We start from the raw sequence: 23,830 nt of genomic DNA on the forward strand, positions 1-23,830 counted from the left end.
CACGAAGTGGAAAAAGAACGAGAAATTGCAATTAATCGAAAATAAAAAGGAAGTGATAAATAAATAAAAATAAATTTAAAAGAGATGAAGAGGAAAGGACTAAGGTAGGCGGCTTTTGCATAGGGAAACGTTGCTTCCTATGCTCAGTAATGTTTTAGTACCATCAAAAGAAAATAAAAGAAAAACTCAACTTCTGTGACCAAAATACAGATTTTGCCCTTATTTTTGTGCGAAATATCAGATTCCAACTCTGGTTATCTTTTTCCATTTGCTAATTTTCGGTAAATTTATTTTAAAAACCACAAATAAATAATTATTTAACGAAATATGACAATTTAGATATTATTTAGAATAATAATCTTCAAATCTTTTATATAGGACGACGCATCTTATAAATCGTGTGTTAAATCCTTGCATCTTTTAATATGTGAGATACGTTTGATGTGGACGTACTTTTTAGATAAGTTAATAAAATAATTGGATAAATAACCTCACGTATTACGAAATACAAGATATTCTTTAAGATTCAAAATATCGCTAGATTTATGGGGATATTACGGCCTATAAAACGTAATGTTATTTCAGATTTCGTATAACAACCTAATTAATAATATCTTTTATGATCCAAAAATTATATTATAATAAATAATATAATAGTAATAAGTAATAATAGTAATTATTAAATATAATAAATAATTAAAATATAATAATATATAAATATAATAATTAAAATATAAATTTTATAAAAAAAAATTATAATATATTTTTTAAAACTTGAAATAATAAAAATTATATTATAATAAATAAATAAATAAATAAGAAATAATAATATTAATTATTAAATATAATAAATAATTAAAATATATAAATATAGTAATTAAAATAGATATTTTATAAAAATAATTATAATATACTTTGTAAAATTTTAAATAATGAAAAATTATATTATAATATATAAATATAATAATAATTAATAATATTAATTATTAAATATAATAAATAATTAAATTGAATAATATACAAATATATAATTAAAATAGATATTTTATAAAAAATAATTATAATATTTTTTGAAATTTGAATTTGAATTAAAGCAATCTCGCGTCTTACAGAATGCGAGATACTGGAAATTTCATATTTTCAATACCTCACGTCTTATAGGATGTGAGTTGCATTTAAAAATCGAGTTTTCCCAGTGCGAGAAGGTCTATAAATTCAGCCCTCCACTTCTTTTCATCACCATACCAGTATCCCTTTCATATATTCAAAGATTTAAAGATTTATATTATGGCGGCGAGTCTATTAAGACATAATCGAAGTCACGTATTCGATTATTAGAGGCGAAATGATGAGATAAATTAATTAATATTATTTCAATTTTTTAATATTTATTTATTTATTTAGTTTATTTGTTTTGATATTTAAATAATTTTTTAATATTTATATTTCGTAGAGATATGAACGTGTATTAAATTGTCATATAAATCGTGTGACACCGCCCGATACAGATATTATTGAGTAATTACATTTAGCGGGTTTCAGATATATCAGTAGTATAAATGGTGACGGTGTGAAGTTACATCCTCCACTTATCAATACGTTGGTGGAAAGATGGAGACCAGACACACACACGTTTCATTTACCGTGTGGGGAGGTAACTATTACCTTGTAAGATGTGTATTTCATCTTGGATTACCTATTGATGGAGTAGTTATTACTGGTGCTACCGGCACCCCTAAAAACATATGTGAGATATTACTCAGAATTGATCCACCTGATGATGCACACGATGGTGGAAAAATAAAAATTAAATTTTTGGATGAAAATTTTACAACACCACTCCATAATGTGGAGCATGAAGTTAAGGAGATAAATATAAATGTTTTTATCTATGAATATTTGTTAATATGTCAATTTATTTATTTAAAAATTAAGTAGTTATATTATTTTATTAATTTTTTAAAGCGATTTGCTCGTGCTTATATACTACGTTTTATAATGGGGATTTTAATGCCAGAAAAATCTCAAAATAAGGTATGCCTGATATGATTGAATCATTTACAAAATATTTGGTTCAACAATTATAGAAAAATATTTTTATTATATGTTTGGTTTATGGTTATGATTATAAACTATCATTGTAATTGAGACATTTTTCTAATTTTAATAAAACTAATAACTTCTATCTTTTCAAAAAAATAATATAAATTTGAAATACAACTCATATATGATAATCTTATATTATAAAATCGATCTCAATTTTTTTTTAAATTCCATTAAATCTAAATCTCGTTTGTAATAGTTCATGTATTTATTTAAATTGAAATTTGTGACATTTTAAACTTTTAAATATACAATTTAATTTTTTTTTGTTTATCAATATGTAAAACACTAAATAAAATAATATCGTTATTGGCATTAATATATTGACTGAAAATTATTAATCAGCAGTATTGCTTGGAAAGTAGGGACGCCCAATTGCAAAGAAGAGATGCTCAATTGGAAAGAAAAGATGCTCAATTATTAATAAGATTATTTAAATGAAAATCAAATAATGAAAATAAATATAAAATAATTTTAACTCATAATTAAAATGAATAAATTTTTTTAAAAGGAAAAGTTTAGATCATGGTGGCTTCTCCAGTCTTCAGGGCATACTTAAGATCCAATTGAGATTTACATAAAAATTTACATATTGACCACCAAGAGTGACGGTAATGGGATTAAACTTGACCTTATAAGTTCAAATTCTTGAATCCAAAGCACTTATACTAACACTCGTTGACAAAAAATAAATAAATTATAATAAAATAATTTTTACCTTCAAATAATTTCACACGGTTAAATTTAATTTGTATTAAAATCATGATGATTTTATTGTATTAAAAACATATAAATTATTTAATTTCTAATTCCATAATTCAATTAATGATTTATTAATTTTAACGTATTAACCATCAGTTTATTATCTCGAGATGCATCAGTTCTTGATATATCAAAACATACATAGTTTTACACAGTATTTTGAAAATCGGACCGATCGGCCGCTTCAACCGGGAATCGTTGTCTAGTTCGATTCAATCTACACCGGTTGAATTGTTACTAGTGAACCGACCGAAACCGTTGAACCGTTCGAACCGGATCGGCTGAAAGTCGGAAAAAACTGCCAATTTTTTTTTAAATTAAATCAAACGACGTCGTTTGTTAAACGAGCCAAGTCGAACTCGAGTATTGCTGAGCTCGACTCGAACTTGAAAACTTTAAAAGTAAGCTCAACTCGAAAAGGCTTGAACTAAAAAAAAATTAGAAGCTCGATTGAAGCCTAAACTTCAAGCTTGATTGAAGCGAAAGAATATTTCACTTAATGCTCACCAAAAGGCTCCATGATTTTGAATGTCATTTGAGATGCTCTTCTATGTTTCTTAGCCATTTGAGATTGTTTTGTTCTCATATTTTACTCTTTAGACTTTTGGGATGTTATTCTATGTTTTTTAGCCATGTGAGATTATTTTTTTTTAAATAAACCAAACAATATCATTTTGTTATGATTTTTAGCCCCAAATTTATTTTTTAATTATAGTTATATAATTATATTTATTATTTAATATGTTTTACCTTAAATATTATGTTGTAGTTAATTTGAATAATTTTGTTTCACTTGATTTTATGGTTTTTAATTTATATATGTTATGATTTGCTTTGAATATGACTTGTGATATAAAAAATTATTTTTTATTAAATATTTTTGATATTTTTATTTAATTTTTTAAATAATTATGACGTCGTCCGGTTCTTCCGACTGGTCGAACTGGTTCAACCGGTTGAATCAGTGAACCGATAACATGGTCGGTTCGCTAACCGGTCCGCTAACCGATCCGATTCTAAAAACCATGGTTTTACATTTATTCAAAATAATGGTGGATGGAACCGAGGGATTCTTGTTGAACAAATTGACCATTCTATTCTCCCGTACATGCAAGCCATTCCACGGGCTCCGATATATGCTATTGGTTTCGCATAGTCAAAGGCTATCATTTAATCGATCGTGGAATTTGATTGGCACTTCAAGACAAACACTTGACGAATCATTATCGTCTTAAGAGATCTCTAGTCTCAAGCTCATCTGTCCGTTTTGTGGTGATCATGATGAAACTTTCCTTCGCATCTTAAGGGATTGTCCTAATATGAGCAGGTTATGGCTCTCGATCATAGGAAATTACTTGCATGAAAATTTCTTTGGACTCTCTCTGCAGGACTGGATCTTACACGGCATCTCATCCCAACACCTTTGCTCTTTGAGCGATGGTCCCTGAAATCTTTTGTTCGCTTCCTTAATCTGGCAAATTTGGAAGCGCATAAACACTCATATCTTCATTAGTCACACCATGGACAGTTCATCTCTTCTTCATATTACTGTTCAGTGGGTTGGGCAAGGCTCTATAATACCTCATCTCGTCAACATTCCAGAAACAACGTGACTATTGTTGAAAATATTCAGTGGACAACTCCCCCAACTGATTGGATTTGCCTTAATACGGATGCAGTTGTTTCTCAAGTCTCTGATGTTGGTTCGATTGGAGTGCTACGTAATCATGAAGGTTCGCATTTCCTTTCATTTTTCAAGTATATCGGTGTTACAACAGTACTTCAGACCGAGCTATGGGAAATCCTTGAAGGCTTAAGGGTTGTGAAAAGTAATAATTTCGATCATATCCTTGTTCCGTTAGATAACGCCGATGCGATTAAGTTGCTCTTCCCTCCCCCCTCCCCCCCTCACAGTCCATTTCCGCTAGTTCGATCCATAACTCTCCTTTGCGAGGAAGATCGAAGATTGGAATTTACTCGGGTGCCTCGTGAAGCCAACATGGTTGCTGACTATCTCTCTAAACTGGATTCTTCTAGTGACTCGATGGCTTATGATTCTTCTTCTCTCCTATTGGTTTGTTTGATTTACTATAAAAAGACTGTTCTGGACCTCCCTATGTTAGGATTAGGAGTGTCTAATGTTTTGGCTTTGGCCTTATTTTTATTCTAAAGAAAAAGAAATACATTTTTAAAATCATAAGTGAATTTAATCTATAAATATATTTATGATTAATTTATTTGAGTTTAGTCTAATGCGTTGTCTAACTCGATCAAGCACATCTATATCTATATCTAAATTCAATAGTCATTTTACTTGGATAGATAGATAAAGGCAAAAGGTAAATTTTTACCTCTGTAGTAGATCCAATTTATTACTTTCGCCCGCATCAATTTAGCTTCGAAGTTGCTCAATTAAATCATTCTATAACTATACCCCTAACTTAAAACCCTAAACCATAACCTATTATATCTAAACACTAACTCAGGGTTTATAATTTCGGGTTGTAAGTTAGGGGAAGAGTATATAATGATGCAATTAAACAACTTAGAAGTCTAAATTGTTGCGAAAATACGATAAGGGCGAAAACGATAAATTTAATTTACTACAGGGACAAAGATGACCCTTAAGCATAAGATAAACTATCTCTAATTTTCACTCTAGATGGCATAATAACCTTAACATTTATTGTTATGACCCTACGAAAGAAGAACAATCGAAGGAAATAGAGGAAGGGAGATTAAAGGAGAGGAGAAAGGGATTTCAAGAAGACTGAGTTTTCATTCATTCCAATCATACCATAAGCCTTACCTAGTACATTGCTTATATATTTACATTGTAACAACCCATTTACCAGCTGGCAATACACTGTCCTAACAGTTAGATTCCCTTGCAGGTGTTGTTGGTGCTGTTGGCATAACTTCCTTCACTGCTGGCAACACCCCTCCCCTTAATTGAAATCTCTAACCCTATTTCCAATTTCCCTAATTCTCCTCTGTCTTCTCCGATTAATGAATCTCTCATGATCATGACAATACCCCTTCCATGAAAGGATCCTTGTCCCCAAGGATCAAATCCTAATAATTGTGCCTTAAGCTCAATATAGTTTACCCCATGTTGTAAAACAATATAGTACCATAGACCCTTGCTGCTAGCCTTAATCCTTTTTGAAGAGCAAGTGAGGTTTGATGGTAATATCAAAACTTCAGGTAAATTTTGTCCTCTGCCTTTATACCCCTGTCTGTCAATTTTATTTTAGCAAAAAATTTCAACATTGCTTGAGTCTTCGGAAATTTTTCAGATTCAAAAGTTGTTGTTTAAGTAACTGATTCTTGCTGCTTTCTTTGTTAACTTCCCATATAGTTATGACATTCCCCTTCCCTTGAAATGATCCTAGAAACACAGACTGAACAATGCTGCCATTTGAAGTAGTCAACCTTCCAGTCAAGACAACCTCATTATAGGACAGTGCAAACTTTAAACTAGAGAGAGATAATGAGTCGCCAACAAGAATATCACTACTGGAGACTTGCTCTGCCAATGTGCCAATGGTGGTGTACAAGGATAAATAGACCTGCAGAAGAGCTGGTCTATCCTTTCTTATACACTCAAATAATACTTGTAAGCAAAACACCTGGAAGTCAACATCAGATTTGCTATTCCAAGAAAGGTCACAGAAGAGTTGTACAAAAACAATTAAACTTGGATCAGAAGAGAAATGGATGACAAGTTGATCAACAGTAACAGCAGTAGGTCCATCATTGACTGCTCTTAGACTTGTCGAATTAAAGACCTTGTGCATTACTCGTGAAAGCAGTGACTGACACCCTAGGGGATCATCCACATATGAACACGATTCAACATTTCGTTTGACATGGAGAATACCGGAGTGAAATGGGTCATTCATGTCACCCAAACTCCACCAAGGCTCATTTTCAGGAACAAGCTCAATCACTTGAGGCCAATATCGAGGGCTACAAACACAAATTGTCTTCAAAATAGAACACTCGGGCAGAATGCAAGGAGTAATCTCACAAAAACTTGTTTCAGAATAATGCTCAATTTCCCTGATTGTGACTTCAAGAGGAGCATAAAAGGGGAGGCTAGTGTCGATATCAATAGTTTGAAGCCAACGAGCATCCATTGCAAGGACATACAAATGTCGGAATGCCTGAAGGTGGCAACGGTTGTCATTGGGTCCTGTAGGCAACTGTGGATAGAGAGTGGTAAGCAATGCTGCAATGGAACTGTTGCTGGTAGAAAATATCCTCGTTCCTCCACCAAGAAACAAGAAACCAATTGCTAAGCTCACCACCATCTGGATACCATAGTTGGCATAACCGTCTACAGAGCTTCGGTTGCGGAGAAGCCTTAGAAGCCGGAAGGTCTGTAAATGTCCAGAACCATCCATAACCACAGACAATGATAGAACAATAAGATAAAGGCACATCTCCAATGTGCTTCGGTCAACATACTGAGATAAACCCTTGGGAAAGGTATTCCTATTTGTAGTGGAAACAAGCTTGATCTCATTCAGGAAGTAGACAACATATTCATAAAGCAACTCCTGTGCATTTTCATCCTTTGTGCCAGCAAATCTCAACCCAAGAGAAATACATGCCCCGCTACTATATTGACATATGCATGTACAGTAGTTTTTGCATCCATTTCATCAATATCCATAATATCATCTCCAAGGCTATTGACACCATTTTCTACAATTTCAGGAATCTGGGACTGAATCCAGTCTTTAGTGGGATGAATCCTGCCCCACATGATCAAATTCCGAGCAATGACACGAAACATTATAAAATCATGTCTTACGTATTGCAAATCGAAATGTGTTTGGGGGATTGTGAGCCTAGAGACAATCACCTCTGATTCACTCTTCAAAAACATTAAAGCAAGAGCTATCATAGCCCCAGGTGCAGTGACATCAACATTGACAGAGGTCCCATCCATCATCTGCCCAGTACCCCGGTTATGTTCATCCATTGATGTAGAAAGCAGGGAGAACCTTTCATTTTGAATTTCCTTTCCACCAATATAATGAAATAGCCAATCAACCAGTGTATGCATGAATCCCAATATGTCTTCTCCTCGGCCTAATGCAACAAGACCCAATGAAAAGCCTGCAGAAACAACATAACCCTCCCTTTCAAGGACATTGTCGCCTCCACTTCTTCTGCCTATTTCACTTAGTAATCTTTGCATTGTTTGAGGGTGTGTTGATCCTTCAAAAAGAAGCCCGAGTGATATTAGTGCTGCAGTCTGCAGCAGTGTTGGTAACTCTAACTCTGGATAGGAAGATGGATGGTGAGCAGGTATATGCACATAAAGACACTTTGCAATTGAAGGTTGCATAGTCCCTCTATAAGAAGTTGTCAGACCCAATATTAAACCTGCAGTTGTGCTTTCATGTTCCTGTGAAAAGTATTGGTATATGTCCGTAATCCGTAAAACACGCAGAAATTCGTGTAATCCAAGAGCAAGGAGAAGTCCAGCATGAACTGCATTAGGTTCCTCGGGCTTGTTATATATTATCCATGTTCTAGACACTTTTCCCTGAAGTGGGGCCAGTCTTAAACCGGCAGTAACAACATTGTGGAACTCAGGCCACGACTTCAGCTCTTGTATGTTCCTCATGCTTGGATCATGATTAATAGTAGCATTTTGTTGGGCAGGCAACTGCCCTGCTAAAACAAGCTTTGGGACGGTAAAAGCTTCTGTTAATAGAGTATATATAGTTGCTTCAGCCGCATGAACCTCAATCTGCTTTCTAAAGCACGATATAGAACCACCAAAAGGATCATGTTGAACTTCTACTCCGTCAACTTGTCTTATTGGAGGAAAAAACAATGCAGGCTGTGAAAGTATGCGAAAAAATAAAGCTGCAGCAGTAACAACAACAATACCCGCTCTTATAGACATTGCAGTCCCAATTGCCCACAAAAAATACAAAAGCATCCAATTTCAAGGAAGTCTTATACCAGTTGTATAATCTTCAGCAGCCTGAAGGAGTTCCAGAAACTGCACGATAGCATCAATTGCATCCGTAGCCCACCATGGTGGTGCTTCTAAAAGTCCAAGAAGAAGTCTTTGTGTGGCACGTAGAATTGCAATATAATAATACCAATGAAACAAACGTGCATATGGTTCAAGAGCTGGTAACCCAGCAACTGGATGCTCATCCAAGGCTGTTGTTGGAGGAGGAACTAGAAGAGCAGGACTGCAGCAGCCGTTAAAGTAGCAGTCTCATAGTGTGCAACCTCTTCATCACATACACTTAAAATGACACCAGCACCATTTACAACATCCCATCTTGGAGTTGATGGTATGAGCTGAGAATGTTTTCCAGATCCACGAGAAGAAGCAGTAATTTGAATCTTTGATGTTGGCAATTTATCAAACACCTGATAATCATCATGTTTTTGCTCACACTCTTTACCAGTCAACAACTGTAAAATGTGCTCCAAACGATCCTTATTCATTGCAATCTTTGTCTCCAAGTACTGATCTTGCTTCACTAACTTTGATAAGTCTTCAATCTGTTGTTGAATCACAGAAAAAACAGAGTATGCAGCCATTGCTTTGCCAGGAGTTGTGGCTCTGTATACCAATTGTTATGACCCTACGAAAGAAGAAGAACAATCGAAGGAAATAGAGGAAGGGAGATTAAAGGAGAGGAGAAAGGGATTTCAAGAAGACTGAGTTTTCATTCATTCCAATCATACCATAAGCCTTACCTAGTACATTGCTTATATATTTACATTGTAACAACCCATTTACCAGCTGGCAATACAGTTGTCCTAACAGTTAGATTCCCTTGCAGGTGTTGTTGGTGTTGTTGGCATGACTTCCTTCACTGCTGGAAACACCCCTCCCTTTAATTGAAATCCCTAACCCTATTTCCAATTTCCCTAATTCTTCCGTCTTCTCCGATTAATGAATCTCTCATGATCATGACATTTATTTACTCTACATAATTTTTTTTTGAAAGAGGGTACTTTGTATTATAATGAATAACAAAGTATACCACCTCAAGGACCTCGTTAATAAACCTCCCTAGTCCTAAATGGAGGGAAAAAAGTGTACATTGAGGTGGTAATGATCTAATAACCATACCAATCTTACATAATTCAATCCAAACCCTATTCCTACAACAATCCCCACACCAGATCATAAAGAAACAACACAGACAACCCAAGTAGATATGATGGAAACTAAAAAGAAAGCATACATAAGCACCAACACCACAGGGAAATAAATGAAGAACAACAGCCTTCTGTCTCAGCAAACCTAGGAAAAAGAACACAGCAGCAACACAGAATAGTTAGAGAAATTCAATCCTTTCTGCAGCAGGGTTTGTGTCTGCAACACTTGTTTCTTTCCACAGAAAAATGGACTATCCGATCATCAAAGTGTCGCCAAGATGAGCCAGCCCTTGAACCTGATGACCAAGTATTATATAAAACTTTTGAAGCTTGAAGTGATAACCCATTATCACTAAGATCTAGCAACTGCAACCGTTTAGCCATTCCGATGGCAAGGGAAAGCTCTTGAGTGAGCTTGCAGTCTAGAGTTGAATTTCTTTGGCATGAGCTTCCAGACTATGCCTCACTTAAAACCTTATGCATATAACAGAAAGAGCAAGACACTCCACGAGTAGAAAGAATACGGACCTCAAACAGAGACAAGAATAGAAAAAAAATTAAAGTTTAAAAACCTAGGAATAAAGAAATACCTGTATTACGCCTTAGAAAAGTGTAAAATAGGCAGTATTACATGCATGCAAACCCAACTAGTTTGACAAACCTTAGACCTCCACAACCCCTGACAGTCACGTACCAAAATCAACACAATTCTGGAGACGCTAAATCCTTGAGAACATCACTTTCAGAACCAACAAACTTAAAACCAAGTTTCTTACCTAATGACAGTTTACTCTCCCCTTCAACAAAAGCAGCAGCCCACCTTTTCTTCAAATATGAATCTGAAAGAGATCTACCTGATAATTCAGAGGATATTAAATCTAACTTCATCAAATTGAATCTCTTCAACGCTCGATCTCTTCTTTTTCTCTCAGCTTTCGATAGGACCTTGTCCTGAATATCCAATAGAGAATGAATTTCTTTTTCTTCTTATATTTTCTAATGGACAGATCTTTTTCACTTGAGTTAACAGAACCCAACTTGATTCCATCACACTTCCCGCCTGATGCCACCTGACTATAACTATTTAGATCCAATGAAGCTTCAACTGATAAGCCCATCCCTTGAGGAAACCCAGTTTCTGAAGAGCCTTCAACATCACCTACATCCCTTGAGGAAACTCCTTTTTCTTAAGAATTTCAGATTTGGTCGAATTAACTGACGAATGATCCACCATCCCAATTTCAAGTGCTCGGACCGCAAACTTCTTATTTTCCACCACTACATCTACAACTTCATCAATCCGAGCTTCCATCGAAGTAGAAATCAATATATTAACGTTTTCACAATCTATCTAATGGTTTAAGTTTTCACCAAAAGCCTCAAATCTACCCCATAAGCCAACTAGTCTTTTCAAAGTGGTTACGTTCCAGCACTGCAATGGTAATCCAACTATCTCTAACCATACAACTCTTTCGTTTTGGCATAAAGACTCTATCCAAGGCATAATATCAACGAAAATCTCCTTCAAGTAGGACCACTGTAGGTCCTGAAGCATGATAAACAACTCTTCATCCTCAATGGTAAGCAGAAAAGAGTTCCCACGAAATCTTTGAACTTTAATTTCCCCTAAGCCCCAGTTTTGTAATCTATCAACAATACTCCTAACACTATATACACTAGCCATAACTCCCACCAAACACCTCCTTAAATTTCTTACTTCATCCTCATCAACATGACCCAACACTTTCTATCTGGATGCTCCCACTTGGCCAATCTCCTTACTGCGTGTATTTCCAATTAAGGTTGGACTCACAATTTTTGAATTCCATGACATCTTACTAGAACACATTTATCCTTTGGGGCCTTCAAAACATACTTGGCGAAATTCACTGAGATGCGACTACCATACACCATAAGTCCGTTCAACCGTTCCCTAACTCTTTCAGTTTTATCGCACTGCAAACTTTTACGAAACCAAACCTAGTGCCTACTCGACTCCTCTTCTTTGGAATATACACACTCAGAACCTCACCATAGCGACCCACTATCTGCCATAAACCTTTACAGTGAATATTATTTGAAAGATAATCCACAAACAACGAAACAAATTCTGACGGCATACCTGAACCACTCTCCCTCATAATGTATTATTTCAAGCGAGTAAAATACATGTTCACTAAGGCTTTTACACAAACAACTTGCATGCAATTTTAATTATCGGAAACTAACTCCAGTAACAGACAAGAAATCCACAAAGTATCTCAATACTTTGAAACTAATTTCATAGTTCAACCAAATCTCAAGCACGAAATAGCAATCAAATGAAAACAAGAATAAAAATCATAACTAGTAGAGAAAGGATCGATCTCACCAAACTATAAGAGAACATCAGATCAATCAATTAACAAATTTAGGGACGAAAGCAACGAACCCTAATCCCAAAAGCACAAATCTAAGAACCCTTACATCGGGCTTATCCTAAATTCTTTAACAACTTTCTACTTAATACTAGTATATTTAAATAAAACCATTTTGGATTATAAAGCTGTTGAATCATAGTATCATATCACTAAAGATTTTCTCGCTGGTCCCATAGAAATTTCATCATACATTGTTTCTACCTTTATGATTAGAAATAATTCGAAAGGAGTGATCTACATAATTTTATGGGCAATAAACTAACATAGACTATCAACTAAGGTAAATTATCTTTCGTATTACAAAAATCTTATAATATAATGTATACTTAATGAATCTATTTGATAATCAAGGAGTGAATATTTACTCTACTACTCTTTTACATACAACTTTTAAGTAAATAAAATGAGTAAATTTAAAAAAATACACACATAAATATATTATATTAAATCAATCAATTCAAATAAATAACTAAAAACCTAACAATTGCACTACTATACATATAAATACTAAATTAAATATTAAAAGTTATATTTGCTCATAAGAAATAATCCTTTCTTAGGCCAACCATATTACTAGTACTTTATTATCAATCCAAAAAGTCACTTTCACAGTTGGACCTACCGCATGAGCTGGCACTTGTGTGGCCCACATGACTAGGCGTTTTACTTGTCTATTTGGCCAAATTTACCACGTGGTTTAAGGAAAAGTCCAACATACTAAAAAATTATTAGATGAATTGACTAATCATATCATTTGTTCTTTCAATCAATAATATTCATATGTCTCGTTGTCTTTTAAGTGAATCTTCACCTCTTTCATACATATAAAAAATAAGTTATTAATTAAATCACGAATGACATAATATATCGAATCTATCTAATAATTTTTCGAACGCGCTAGGTATCTTCCCCGTTCAACGGTACAAAACCGTGTCTTGTTCTTAAGCTCCCACGCTTTTAGTACCACCTCAGGTCTGTAATATAACAACATTTTTTAATACAGGACGACTGCAAAGAACCGAACACGTCTAACCAAGTGTTTGATTTTAAACAGCAGATTAGGCTGTCCTAATTTTTATTTGTTTTTTTTTCTGAAAAAATTATGAATGACTTAAGAAAGTTAAAACAGAATCGTTGAATTTAATGGCTGTAACTTTGAACCATTCCGACAAAGAACAGCCCACATTTTATTTCGGCTTTTCAAGCATGAAATTCATATTCCATATCTTTGTTCCCTTTAAACTTTTCGGAGTTCATATTCTGATTCCCTAACAATTCCATGCTATTTCAGTTATTTTATATAAAAAAACATAGATTCAATCGATTAAGAAGTATTTTATTCGAGCTTCGAACATACTACAATCACAATTAATATATTTAATAACAATAACAAAAATTAATCATTATAATCTTATGACGAAATTGAAAATTAAAATAAACTGAATGGATTGTTATTCAATTATTGAAAAAAAGTTAAAGTGAGTGTAAATATAATAGAACCGTTCACCGTTGACATCCAACATATGATATGGCATACCAAACAAACTTATCTTATACGTACCATGATTAAATTCGCCAGCTTTAAATTCTATATTACTGGTATTTGTTCTGCATGACACGTCGAATATCCAAGTTATCATGCAGAATCTTAGGTATAAAAGCAATCAGGTGAAAACTATCTGTTTTTATATTAATACATATCTTTTTATAACGTAATTCACATCATATTCTATTTAAAATATTTATAAATCTTAAAAATATCATTTTTAAAAATATTTGTATGAAAAATATTCTTTTCATATCATAGCTTCTATAAATTACAATCTCAATCATCCTATCCTTCGTTTATTAACTTATATATTAAAGGGTAAAATACACCATTCTTCACTGAATTTTATTTTCTATCCTATTTCACTCACTGTATTTTTTATTTTTTCAATTTACTTACTAAACTTTCAAATTGATCATACTTTGATCACTCTGAATTATTTTATTATTATTTTGGTATGATACGGCAATTTTATTAATTTTTAATATGAAAATAATAATAATGAATGCCACATCATACTAAAATAATAATAAATTAATTCATAGTGACCATAATAGAAACAATTTAAGAGTTCAATGAGTAAATTGAAAAAAGTAAAAATACGGTGAGTAAAATAGGAGAGAGAATAAAATTCAGTGAGGAATGATATAGTTTACCCTATATTAAAATATGCTCCATAATTTAAGTTCCATTTTTTTAATTAATCATTGATATTCGATCTATTGACCGACTAATCCAGATCAGGTACTGCAGAGGCGAGGGCGACCCTCCCAACCCAGTTTGCTCCATTTGCAAACGCCAGAATTCAAACCCCTGACCTTACTTAAGGGACCTAATATCTCATCACACTAGACCAACTGGTTAGTGGTACTCCCGCTTTAATTGTTTGCTATTTGTTTTATGTGACGTTGGGTTATGAACTTACAACTTCTACATTAAAAAAAGGGTGCACACTTTTTAAAAAATCATGAGCATAAAAAATTTAAGATTCAATTATTTTATCGTATTAATACATTTAGATACGTTATTTTAAGATAAATTAAATTTTTTAATTATATGATATAATTGATTTTGAGTTATTTAGTTATTTCTACTCTTATCCTCTGTATTATTCTTTTCACTCATCAATGCTCTTATTAACAAAGCTTGGTTGGTTGATATTGTTTTAATCCGACATGAAGCCAACGAAACAGTCGACAGATTCGTCAAAGCCACTTCTTCTTCGACAGATTATTTATATATTTATGACTCTGCACCGGCTTATCTTCATAATTTTTTCTTACTTTATCTTTACGGCCCTCCTCATGACCGAATAGTCTCTTCTTGATGTAATGACTTATGCCTCCTCCACATTAGGGGGAAAAACAACAAACAAACAAACCAATAATCTCTAAAACTAAGATCATTAAAATCTAGGGGAGTTGATTTTTTTCTTAGAAAAAATAGTAAGAAAAATGAAAGGAAAATGACAAGCAATTGGAGCACGGCAATAGCTGGGGTGTCTGCTGTGCATCGAACATGCGTGAAGAGGACCTAACAGAACTTAAACCCCAAATACCTATAAATAAATATAATATAAAATAAATAAATAAATATTTCAGATATATAATTAGGCAGTGGTTTTACGATCACAATAAATATATATATATATATATATATAATAAAATAAATGAGAAAACGATCGAGTGGTTAAGACAAGCCCCTGGTGGTCCACTATCAATTCGATGATCATTTTCTTAAGAATAAAACTATTTCCCCTTTGAATATTTCCCATTTTTATTTTTTTTATCTTGTAATAATGTGTAGTTTCTTTTGTTGTTAAAGACATTCAATGTAAGAGGCCAGGAAATATTTCATGTTTGTGACAGGACATTGCAATGAAAGTGATAATGTGTCGAATTATGCTAAGTGACTGGTTAATTCGAATGTTTACATCATTGTTGTAGAAACATATACCAAAAAAATTATTAAAAAAATTTAAATAAATAATAATATAAATTTTGCTCTTCGTAGTGTACGACCTTATAGCAATACTTTATTTTGTTGTTTATGAATATTGATATTAGGGTTTTTTAAAAGCAGCAACAGCATGAGGCTGAGCCTGCAGCTCAGTCAGCCAGCTTCCTCGACGAAGTCGGGTTATGAGGGCATTTCAGAACTAGCTAGAGAGCCTTCAACGATTTCTGCTGCCTTTTCATTTTCATCTCAGTTGGATTTGTGTTTAGAATATGAAACTCTTGATATGTGTACTGGAATTTCTACTTGCTCTGATTTTCCAGAAAAAGAAATTGTAATATTTGTATAAATCGGCATTATTGCCATTAAACTACTTTGCAATTGTTTGCTTCTTCTCAGTGGCTGTCTCTTGCGCACTAGTGATTGAACCATACTTCACAAGTCTCAATCTTGTGTTTGTGTATACGGTGAGAGACGAACATATGATTTTATGTTAAAAGAATGGATGTATAAAATTTTAAATGACGAACTTGTAAAATTTTAAACAAATAAAACCAACTTATCAATAAAAATTATAAATAAAATATTTAAAATATATAAAAATTTAAAATTTTCATAAAAGTTATTACCTAGTCGGTCCCTCATCCCATCCCTATTTATTGTTAAGTTGGAGAATAAACCAGGAATCTATGAAATATTTTCAATGAGATTAATATACCCTTTTATTAATATCAACATTAATAGTGATAAAAAGTAAAAAAAAAACTGTTTTGGTTTTTTTTAGGATTTTAAAAGACCTAAATAAACAAGTCCTATAAGTTATGTAGATACACTGAGGAAGATGAAAATTTAATTAAATTTTAATTTTATTCAAGATTTTTTTGGGTATTTAATAATAAGGTCTCTAATAATTTTTATTTTATTCATTAATAATATAATATATTATGATTAATCAATAGTGTATGAGATTTATGCATAGATAATACATTAAATATAATCTCATAAAATATCGTAAATACAAATAGAATGACATGCATTCAACCACTGTATATGGATGTTGCTTCCGCAAATATTGTTGGCTTTTAAAATTCAATTATCATTTTAAAGTATAATCTTCAATTAGATGATTGTTAGGAGAATAATGCTGGAAGACATGAAGATTTCAATCATTAAGCGTTGAAATGATACAATAAAAATTATTCTTTCAAAATACAATGATAGTGGACAATTATTTTACTCAATAATAGTTTTTAGATATGTTTTGAACCACATACGACATTATAGATTTTTATGGACCAAACGAAATACAAATGTTATAAAATAAAATAAAAACGAAAAAGTAGATAACCTTAATATATTTTAGTTTTTTAATAATTTTATGTTGGGGGTTTTGATATTACCAAATTTCATGCGAACGCCACATGGCATGCTTTTTAATTAGTTTTTAAAAACATCCATTATAATCAATTAATAATGCATAAAAACGATACTAATTTGATTATAGCAGTATTTGCTTTCGATTGAAAGTCAAAGCAAAATTATTTGGGAAAAAATGAAGGAATAATTCTAAATAATTATATTGATAATAAAATAAGAGAGATTAAATCAAGGTCATTGATAAGCCAAGCCAATGGATGGTCACAAAACCTTCTATATCTTCTCGTATTATGGATCAATTAATTTCTGTTGCTATAGTTTGTTTGTGGGGACAAATTACAATGGGAACACTGCATCCGTTTGTATGTTCGGTTAGTAGTAGTAATAGTAGAGTAGTATATTACTATGAAACGTTTTGTAATGGATGATGGTGGGGGTTGTTTTTTGGGTTGGGGGGGGGGGTCAGTGAAGGTGATCACCCGGTATTTGGCCAAAAATATCAGGGCATGAATCCCATTTCCCCTGATCTCTAGCCTCCCAATATCCACCAATATAACGGTAAGGATCACTGTTTTTATCCTTTGCAAACCACCTTGGCTTCCACCCCCTCTCTTGCATCTTTCGAGCCTGTTCACACCATCATTTACAACTATCAACCTATACTTGCCCCTTCAAGGCTACAGGGAAAATAACTCAACATTTCACTAGGGGATTTTTTTCTTTCTTTCTTTCTTTTTTACTGATTACACCATGTTTTTCCTGCAGTGTAACTCAACTGATCACATGCTTCATAGTGAGGATCCTAAACAATACATATTGGATATGATGGAGCTTTGGGTATTAACTATTGACCACTGTTTCATCAAGGCAAACATAGGTCTAAAAATTGGAACCTAGAAAAAAGCAATTTTAGCAATCATAGTTTCCTAAATTCCCTAACAAAGAGAACAGTTCATGGTGATACTTAAATCCATGGCTTGCCAATGTGCACCACAGACACACAGAATTGACAATAAAGATGAAACAAACTGTAAAACTTACCTGTCGTTGCCGCTGTTCCAACCGCAACTTCTCTGAATTTGCCATTTCATACTCCCCATTTTCCAGATACCTTTGATCGGGTCTCAGCCTCGAATCCGTAGGAGGTAGCTTTTCCTGCATACAGAAAGGGGATCAAAGAGCATCCCAGTTATAGGGTATGCAGACACAGCGCAATGGTTAAAAGTTGTTCCATATCCTTATGATATATACATAATGGAAAAACATTAGAATGATGCCAAATTTGTACATTCGATCAAAACTATTATATTAATCACCTTGAGACCAGGGGTGAGCTCATTCAATGTGATGGCAAAACGTGTTAAGTTATATCTGGTCGGATTTTTAGGAGGCTTGCTCCGTTTCCAAAGTAGATTGGCTTCCGATAGAGACCCCTGCCCTTTTCCCTTGGAACAATCTCCATTCACATAATGCATGCTTTCATTCCATTTTCCAAATACCGTAGCCACCGTCTTTCCATTCCTATCTTGAACTGTACCATTGACCTGAAGTGCAATTGATTTTATAGTAAAAAAACAAAGATAATAGAAAATATCATAACACTATAAAAATATGTACTTGGTATAATTGTAGTATAAAATGTTTTCGAGGAAAATGAAATATAACCTGGTGAGGATTTCTGTCAACAATAGATTGCTCCTTGAATTTCAGCTTACAAGAATATTCAAGATTCCCTATTACGTGCATAGTACCACTGTGATCACAGTACAATTTTCCAAGTATGAGATTGTATATTGATGTTGTAACCTGGGAAAAGAAGTCCGTTTTCAATTGGAAATCAAATATATCTACATGCATGCACCAACATTTTCAATTGTATGCTACAAATATATGTCTACGTACATGTACATGTCGGAATATGTGTGTGTCAACTTTTGGGGTTATACCTTACTCCACTGGAACACTTCTCCATCTTCAAACTCCAAGGTCAAAACACCAACAGGATCAAGTGTAATTGAGCGACCCCAAAATTTGCTCTTCAAATTGCTATCACCCCAAAATTTCCATCCTGTGCCCTGACAATGACATGCTACAACAGTAGGATGATGACTGACCTGACACCAAATATGGAATAATTATCAGCAAATTAATAGATGGAATTAGAACATAAACAAAGAAACAAAATAAAAGATGGCTATGGTTCATGGCGATATATGCACAAAATATATAATAAGCACTATGCGGCTCTTTTGCCAGTACCCCAGACAGTACAGGAGGTATTGATGCCTCAACAACCAAAGGAGAGCCACTACTATTGCCAAGAATTAAGATCTCATGCATATGTAGTTTAAGATTGTCTATTCAATGTTCAGCTTCTTCTGCAACACTCTTGTAACCTATTTCCCTTCCCCAAGTAATTTGACAATGGCGAGGTTGATTTCACCTAATGATAGAAAGCTACTAGCTTCATTTATAGTTAGGCACCCTAGAAATATAATTTCTAGGTTTTCAACTTAGCTGACTTTTCTATGAAAATTTAGACCAATGTAAAAAGGAAGCAGCAGCAGAAGAAACTAAGAGAGGAAACCAAAGAGAGAGAGAGAGTGGAAATCCTCATTCTGCCTTTCTGCTCACCAAAGTATCAATAATGTACTAAATTTGCAAAGCTCTCGCAGTATAGCATTTTGACATCAGGGATATAAAAATAGGTTTAATTTCAGATCAATGTCGCCTAGTACATAAAAAGTCAAAACTAAGTGCAATGTTCCTATGTCTGAAAATTACACATGAAAAAAAGGTTTCAAGTTTTGTGCATATCGAAGTTTATTGTTAAAATGACTCTTTGTTGAGGAGGTGAACGGACACATTGCCTGTCACAAGGTTGATTTTAGAAGTGAGGTTAATGCACGATGAAGTTTGAAGGCAATTTTGTGTAAAAGCAGGAAAACAAAGATAGGCATGGATATACCACATCTTGAATATAGACAAACCTTCTCTGAGAAGAAGCGTACGCCTTTATCAGGATAGTCAGCCTCATATGTTTCCCCTAATAAGGGATTAAAAGGTTTGCTTATTCTTCCTTCAGTTGAAGAATATCCAGACACAGCAAATGCAGCCACATTAAGAATTCTCATGAGGCTATTCCCCTGCATGTTTTAGAGGGAAAAATTATGTGTGAGGAGAATCTTGCCGAAGATTCAGATTGTTGTTCATGAAGAGAGTGGACTGGTATAACCATACAAAGGATAGATATGTAACAGAGAGAAAAGAGGCTGGGAATTAGATCAAAGAAAGATGCATAAATAATTCAAGGAAGTGCATGATTGTGAAACATTACAGTAAGAAAATTTTGTATTGCAATCAATTTTCTTTTTCCTCAAACAAAGGAGTACGAAACTCTGTGACTCACCATTTTCCCCCATTCATTTGCACGGTCGAGTAGATATGAATATTCCAAATCTTCAAAACACTTTTGAAGGGAAGATAGAGGCTCATTGAAGTAAACAGGAAGACAAACTTTTGCAAGGTCTTTCCCAATATTACCCTTAATTATTGACCAAAGACTTACACCCTTCTCCTTTTCAACTGGGTCGGGCAACTTCTTTCGTCGTTGAATGCAAGGAAAGTTACTTCCAACCGATTTGATTGCAGGATCGATGTCATCTTCAGAACCAAGAGTATTAAGGCATTCATCATCTGAAGAGAGAATTGGTGTACGAAAATCAGAGCCATTCTCTTTGAATGAACTTGATGATATAAACTCGTAAGTATCAAAGAAATGATAGTCATCTTCATCAGTTTCTTCTTCTGCAGCATCAGTTCTTTCATTATCATCATCTGAGTCAGTTGTATATCCTTCTGAGTAAGAATTAGGAAAAAGAGAAAAATGATATCATTGGTGGTGCTATGAACAGAGCAATTTATATAATCAAGTAATCGTCACTATAAACACCTATTAAACTTATTAAATGGAACACATAATAAGGAATAAAAGAGATGAGCATTAGCCATACGTGATCTAGTGGTCACATAATGTAAAAAAACAGGGGTCCTTTACTTTCTCTGCTTAACAAGTGTTTAAGTTGTCTACAAATAAGTACAGGTAATCGTAATACTCCGGCACACTGACGAGAGAACAGAAAATAAACTTCATATCTAATAACAAACTGTGAACACTGATTATAAGCATCAACCACATATCTAGGCATATAATGATGGGTCCAGCATAAATTGGCTTACAGAATCAGCAGTTGTAAGATATAGTTTTACTGCCTAATATCTTACCGCTAGACTTCTCTTGCTTTGTCATAGAGGAAGCCCCAAGATTCAACTTGCTTTGGCTCTCAATGATCACTGTATTTTCCAAATCAACCTTTTCAGTCTACAAAAAGGAAGTGCGAAAAGCAATTTCTTAGCCGAAGATTGCGAAAAGAAGTAAAATTTCAGTTATTAGTCTATAGTGATACCAGCAGTTACAGGCTGAAAATAAGTTATGATTCGTTTCAACAGTTTAACAAAAGCCAAAATACACCCTTTTCAGAATTCCGTAATTTCTAAGCAAAAGAATATAGGTAAGAAAGAACATGACTAACTGATGTAATTGTTTCTGAAACAATAAATTCAGTTTTAAAATTGAATGCCACCGAAAGCCGCAAATTTGTTAATTTACTTTACCTCTAATTGACGCAAGGTTTCGATGAGAAGACACTGTTTCTGCGTAAGCAACAGCAGCTGCTTCTGCAATGCTGAGAATTCCGTCCGCATAATCTGCTCGCTATCTTGGATAGCCAATTCTCTAACCCCTTCTTGCATCAACCGTTGTCTCAACTTCTCCGTGGAAACCACCGTATTGTTCACCTGAGCCATGAGCTCGCTATTAGGTATCCTAGGAAATAAATCCTTAACCGCTTGAAGAGCTTCCATCCACGCAACCCGATCGTCCCGCGTCTCGGCTCGTAAATGAAGCATTTTCGTTCCAGTGTAAATTGAGAACCTCTTATCATCTGATTTGGTTTCATGGATCGAGGAAACCTGAGAAAACAAGTTCAAGAAATCAAAAATCAATTCAAATCTGCTTCTATTTTCATTAATTCATGTTCGGTTAGTCGTTTTTTTTATCTGAGTTGACCTTTAGGTGGACTTCACCGAAGGGTTTGCGACGGCCTGGGGAATGCCGAGAAGTGGGTTTGCGACGGCGGGTGATAATACTTAGAGACTTTTCGCCGATAACTTTGCACCCCTTTTCCGTTTCTTGGCTGACAATGATCTTATCAGGTCCGTGGAGTTTATAGTACGATAACACTCCGTCTTGCAAAACGAACCATCTCGGTTTCCAACCTTTCCCATAATTCACCCATTTGTAAACCACTCCAGATATCCCGTTCCCTACAATGTTGTTTAGCTTCACATCCACTAGAGGCGAAATAGCGAGAGTCGTCGATTCGTTCCCCAAATGCGTCCAGTTTCTCTGGCTCATCTGATTATGATTCGCGCTATTGCTACGATGATAGCGAGGCCGGTCGCTTTGATTGCACGGGCAGTGCCTTTGGTCCAAGGATCGGGACGATTTGGACCGGAATGTAGACCCGGAAGAGGAGGAGAAAGGTTTCTTCAGAGGAATATTCATGATGATGACGTCGCGGTGAATGTTGCTTGCCCAGGTACGGTGGTTCCAAACAAGAAAAAAAAAGAATGCGCGTGAATAATTGTCAATTATTAAAAAAAATAAAGCAATTGGGGGACTCCGGTGTCGTTAAAAGCTGAAGGGGCGACGGAGCACGGTGGCGTTGCGGTTAAAGTTAACAACATCGTGGTTGTGTTTGGTTTTGTAGGATTGGAAATTTGGTTTTTCTTTTCTTCCTATATATGTTGATGTTAGTTCAGTTTGTGGATGGAGACGGTTACAAAAATAATTGACTAAAAAAGGATGGCCGTTGTTGAGGACAGGGCTAGCCGTTGGCGGGAACTTCGGGCGGTAACCCCACTCAGAAACCACAAAAACATAAATTAGCAATTTAAAGAGCACTGAAAAATACATTACTCTGGGAAACTGCACTGTGTCCAGTTAAAAAAAAGGAACCTTTTTCTGACCATCAACATTTATAGACTGTAAATCCTGCAAAGGGGTCAGATTATTCTCCTTTTGTTGATCATGATCCACGTCAAATGGGTTGAAATTTTCATCAAAGATTTTGGTGGTAGTTCCAGTGATGGAAGGCACAGTAATAAATGCATCTTCTTGAGGCTCCCCAGCATTAATTTTCTCCTTGACTGACTGACTATCACTCAACGAAACACAATCCTGAGACTTGTTAGTATCAGAATTGACACCCATATTTCTAGAAGCAGCACGCTGGGGAACAACCATTCGCCTTGGCAGTATACCATTCGCCTTGGCAGTATACCATTCGTCTGAATTGTACCTGAAAAACCCTCAAAATTTCCAACATAAATTTACATCTGAAGCACTCGCATAATCTCATTAGCTAACAAAGTTCATCCATAAATCATG

The 23,830-nt window shown here is 34.3% G+C and overlaps 1 protein-coding gene and 1 pseudogene across 1 annotated transcript; both read right to left on the reverse strand.

The window, feature by feature from the left end:
• Nucleotides 1-6,131: 6,131 nt before the first annotated feature.
• Nucleotides 6,132-8,794, reverse strand: LOC120195069 (annotated as a pseudogene).
• An 8,932-nt stretch (nucleotides 8,795-17,726) lies between these two features.
• Nucleotides 17,727-23,147, reverse strand: LOC120194976 (oxysterol-binding protein-related protein 1C-like). The gene is made up of 10 exons (XM_039197127.1): nucleotides 22,448-23,147; nucleotides 21,994-22,350; nucleotides 21,604-21,700; nucleotides 20,729-21,174; nucleotides 20,310-20,465; nucleotides 19,266-19,433; nucleotides 18,985-19,125; nucleotides 18,636-18,863; nucleotides 18,361-18,474; nucleotides 17,727-17,946 (listed from the first exon to the last, which is right to left on the reverse strand). The coding sequence occupies exons 1-10, from the start codon at nucleotides 22,943-22,945 to the stop codon at nucleotides 17,782-17,784; spliced, it is 2,370 nt and encodes a 789-aa protein (XP_039053058.1). The 5' UTR covers nucleotides 22,946-23,147; the 3' UTR covers nucleotides 17,727-17,781.
• Nucleotides 23,148-23,830: the final 683 nt, after the last annotated feature.

Source organism: Hibiscus syriacus, unplaced genomic scaffold (assembly GCF_006381635.1).
Source record: "Hibiscus syriacus cultivar Baekdansim isolate YM2019G1 unplaced genomic scaffold, ASM638163v2 tig00117005_pilon, whole genome shotgun sequence".
NCBI classification, from domain to species: Eukaryota; Viridiplantae; Streptophyta; class Magnoliopsida; order Malvales; family Malvaceae; genus Hibiscus; species Hibiscus syriacus.

Bases quoted from the DNA above. Each gene is read 5' to 3' on its own strand.
- LOC120194976 (XM_039197127.1), bottom strand. From the start codon at position 22,945: ATGAATATTCCTCTGAAGAAACCTTTCTCCTCCTCTTCCGGGTCTACA. The intron at 19,434-20,309 runs GTTTGTCTATAT...ATTTGGTGTCAG, and splicing joins TACGCTTCTTCTCAGAGAAG to GTCAGTCATCATCCTACTGT. The intron at 17,947-18,360 runs GTAAGTTTTACA...TGGTGTGAACAG, and splicing joins TGGAACAGCGGCAACGACAG to GCTCGAAAGATGCAAGAGAG.